We start from the raw sequence: 3,453 nt of genomic DNA, 5'->3' as shown, positions 1-3,453 counted from the left end.
ATAAATTTTTGATACAAAATTACAAATACAATACCCCAAAATAAAATCTCAAGCTTTGGTTCCAAGTTAAGTATCTGGGTGGATCCATCCCTTGAGACACAAAGTACTCTAGATATTGAACAAAAGTAGGTCATGTCACGGTATGTTTATGCTTCTCTAGGAAGTCTGTCATTGTCCTTCTATAGGTGGCCTTGTCAACATAAGTTAGATATCCCAACCTAGGCAATGTCTCAACAAGCCATGGATTGTAACCTGATGATGATGGCTGAACTAACATAACTGGGTGTGATGATCTTGATGGATATCCAAAGATAAGGACTATAACCACGGAGTAAGCAGCAAACATGGTGAAGGAAGATAAAAGGAGTGATGATTTTTTAGTGAAAAAGAGGTTGAAAAAGGTAGAAGGGCAAAAAATGGAAGAGATCCTCGAAATTTTGACCAGCAGCACCTGCAAGTTCTGTGAAAAGGTTAAATCACCCAACCTCACCCAGTAGGAATAAGGTTTTGAAAAGCTCACCCCCATCCAAGCCCTGTTGGTTCCTTACAAACATTCTTTACGGTGGCTATACTCTTCTCTCAAAACATCAATACAACCTTCCAATACAACTTGAAGAACCACAATAGCAACTCTTCCTCTTGATATTGCCTTTGGCATCACAAACTTGATCTATCTGGTAGTTATAGTCATAAGTTAGCTCTTGTAAGGCAGGGATGTCCTCAGTAGCGAAAAGCATTATGTGAGGAATTCTATCATCATCATGATCATAGAGAACACTTTGGGCATAGAGGTTAGGAGAACAGCTATGGTTGATGAACCTCCCGATATTGCCATAAGATGCAGCATCAATGGTATAACCCACATCACCCATAATTTCACAAGAACTTGTTAAATCTAACCCATCATAGTTACGTCCAATGTCAAATAGATAGTCATCCTTGTTTCTTTCTTCAGCATCTTTCTCCTGGAGGAGCTCCCCAACATACTCACATATGAAACTACCACATGGAATAGAAGTTCGGGATCGGACACCCCAACCCCTTGATATGGTTTTGAAGATCTCAAGTGGAAATTTGATGCCACGCTGACTAACTCTATTAGAACAAGAAGTACAGCACTTGCAAGAAGGACCACACTCATAAATGAGGGGTTTAATTTCTAATAAGTCTCCATCATTGTTGAATGGGACCTCACCACCGTTCTTCATTGCACATAAACATCTCTTAGGATCCAAGCATCCATCTGTACAATCACAACCTCTATGAGAAGCAGGATTGAACCATTTGGAATATATCATCTTGGTTGTGTATATGAATGGAGGAGGTTTTTCGTCGTCTACATTGTTCACAGCACGGATCAATATTTTCTCTTTCCCTTGAGAAATGTCTGACACACAAGTATCTTCATACTGCATAGATCTTTTTAACTTATTCAATTCTGTCCAACCAACTTCAGGCTGTCCTGGAATCCTTCTCAACTGAAATTTAAATATAGAAGCACCATAAAGGCCCATATCCTGCCAGTATTTCTCCACCAAGTACAATCCATCATAAATGTACTTCGTAGATGATTTAGTACTAGCATTCAAGTGATGACGGCCCTTTGCTTGTTTAAATCCCCGGATAACCCTAACAACAGATCCTGCATCCATACTGTTCTTCAATGAGAGGTTTCCTCGCTCAAGCTTCTGGTCTTTAGCTTGCTTATGTCCACTCATTGGCTTTCCTCCTTCACCGGAATATACCAATACATCAGACTTGTCCAGTTCATCTGCATCGTAACGCCCTGTCGCTACGACACTTATGGCAAGAAGTTTTCCATCCACATTTGTGTAATCAATACCACTCTGGAAGGTCCGATGAAGACCAACAATAGCAAGCTCCACCCTAAAATTAAATTCATCACCAACTTCAACCCCAGCAATGGATCCAAAGATTGGCTTCCCAGAATTGATCCATTTTTTTTCCTTCTTGAGACGATCTGCAGCTATTGTAGATACTGGCTTAAATTTTCTGTCTTCTCTATTCTCTCTCTGGTCATGTAACAATTCCTTACAGATCTCTTGGAACATATGTAAAGTCCCCTTCACTTTCTCACGGATAAATATATCATTGGAAGGTTGAACACTAAATGCAATCAGACCAAGATCCGACTCTTCTGATTTTTTATCCCTGCCGATCTCCTCAGCAGGCATGTCTTTCCTAACAGCAAATCCTTCATTGACAACAGCAAGGTCTTGTGATTTTATATGACTAATCATATCCTCAGACAAGTCAGTCTCCTTCACTTTCTCATGGATGCATGTGTCCCTAGATAATTGAACACCACACGTTGCCAGGCTTGTATCCAACTCTTCTGATTTTTCTTCCTTGAATTTCTCCTCAGAAGGCACGTCTTCCCAGGTGAGATTCTCTTCATCCTCAACAGCTAGCTCATGTGCTTTTGTATCCCTAACTATCTCCTTGGAATTCCCCTGGGGACTTTCATTATCCATACTCATATTCAGGGTTTGGGGTTGGTTTACACCACTTGGCATGCCAGGCAGTTCTACCTTAGGCAACAATGCTGGTATCTGGGCTCTGCTTTTCAGTGTTTCGAGTGATTCCACCTGATGTGAAGTCTCAAATGGCTTCAAAGTCTGCGGTACAAAAGCATTCACCAATGGTTCATCATCTTTTACTGTGTTGGTAGAAATTACCCTGTCCAAATCTTCTGGCGATTTTGCACTCTTATGTTTCAAAGCTTCTACAGAATTAGATGACTCAGCATTCATTAAAATATCTAATGGTTCAGGAGTAAATATTAGTGGCAACTTGGTACAGGAGGATCCTTCAGCAGTCACACTGTTCATCCCAATCTCAACACCACCGTTGGCAATAGCAGTTTCTTCCGGTCCAGTGCTTTGTAAGAATCGTCCGCACCCCTTTGGAAACTCCCGACGTACAGGTACCTTACGGCGTTTATGCTTAACTAAAACATCAGCCATACTATTACCCAATAAGCGTTTGCTTGATAATTCAGTAGTTTCACTGATATTGATCATCACTCCTGATACTAATTCTCAGTGTTCTCAATTCCACTTATCCAACAAATGGGTCATATTGATCTAGTTAAGCCATTAGAGGGAGGTAGAGTTGATCATAGAGCGCCCCTCTAAAATAAGGCTTCAGAAAAGAAAGACTTCAGACCATACCAATATGCAATCTGGTTTTAAGTTAAAAGCTGAAAACCAATTTTCCACTTCGACCTTCCGATCCGATAAAAGGGGCACGGCTGACGTTGCAACTGGAACAGATCAAGAGAAAGAAAATGACTTATGATGGCACATTTAGGGAGATTAAAAAGAACAAGAGAAAACAGTGAAGAGAAAGACACAGCTAGTCAGTTAAATTCAAAGCCAAGGAACTCATAAAAAGAGAAAGAGGTAGTCAGCTACCCCCCCCCCTGTTCAA

General features: G+C 40.7%; 1 protein-coding gene across 1 annotated transcript; it reads right to left on the bottom strand.

Annotated features, from left to right (window-relative positions):
• Nucleotides 1–587: 587 nt before the first annotated feature.
• Nucleotides 588–3,044, bottom strand: LOC149013106 (histone-lysine N-methyltransferase, H3 lysine-9 specific SUVH6-like). The gene has a single exon (XM_089157705.1). It carries the CDS (start codon nt 3,042–3,044, stop codon nt 588–590), a length of 2,457 nt encoding a protein of 818 aa, XP_089013831.1.
• Between the last annotated feature and the right edge of the window lie 409 nt (nt 3,045–3,453).

This window comes from Hakea prostrata, chromosome 6, assembly GCF_041222555.1.
Source record: "Hakea prostrata isolate BN-2017 chromosome 6, UWA_Hpros_2, whole genome shotgun sequence".
NCBI lineage: Eukaryota > Viridiplantae > Streptophyta > Magnoliopsida > Proteales > Proteaceae > Hakea > Hakea prostrata.
This window is presented reverse-complemented; position numbering and strand designations above follow the sequence as displayed.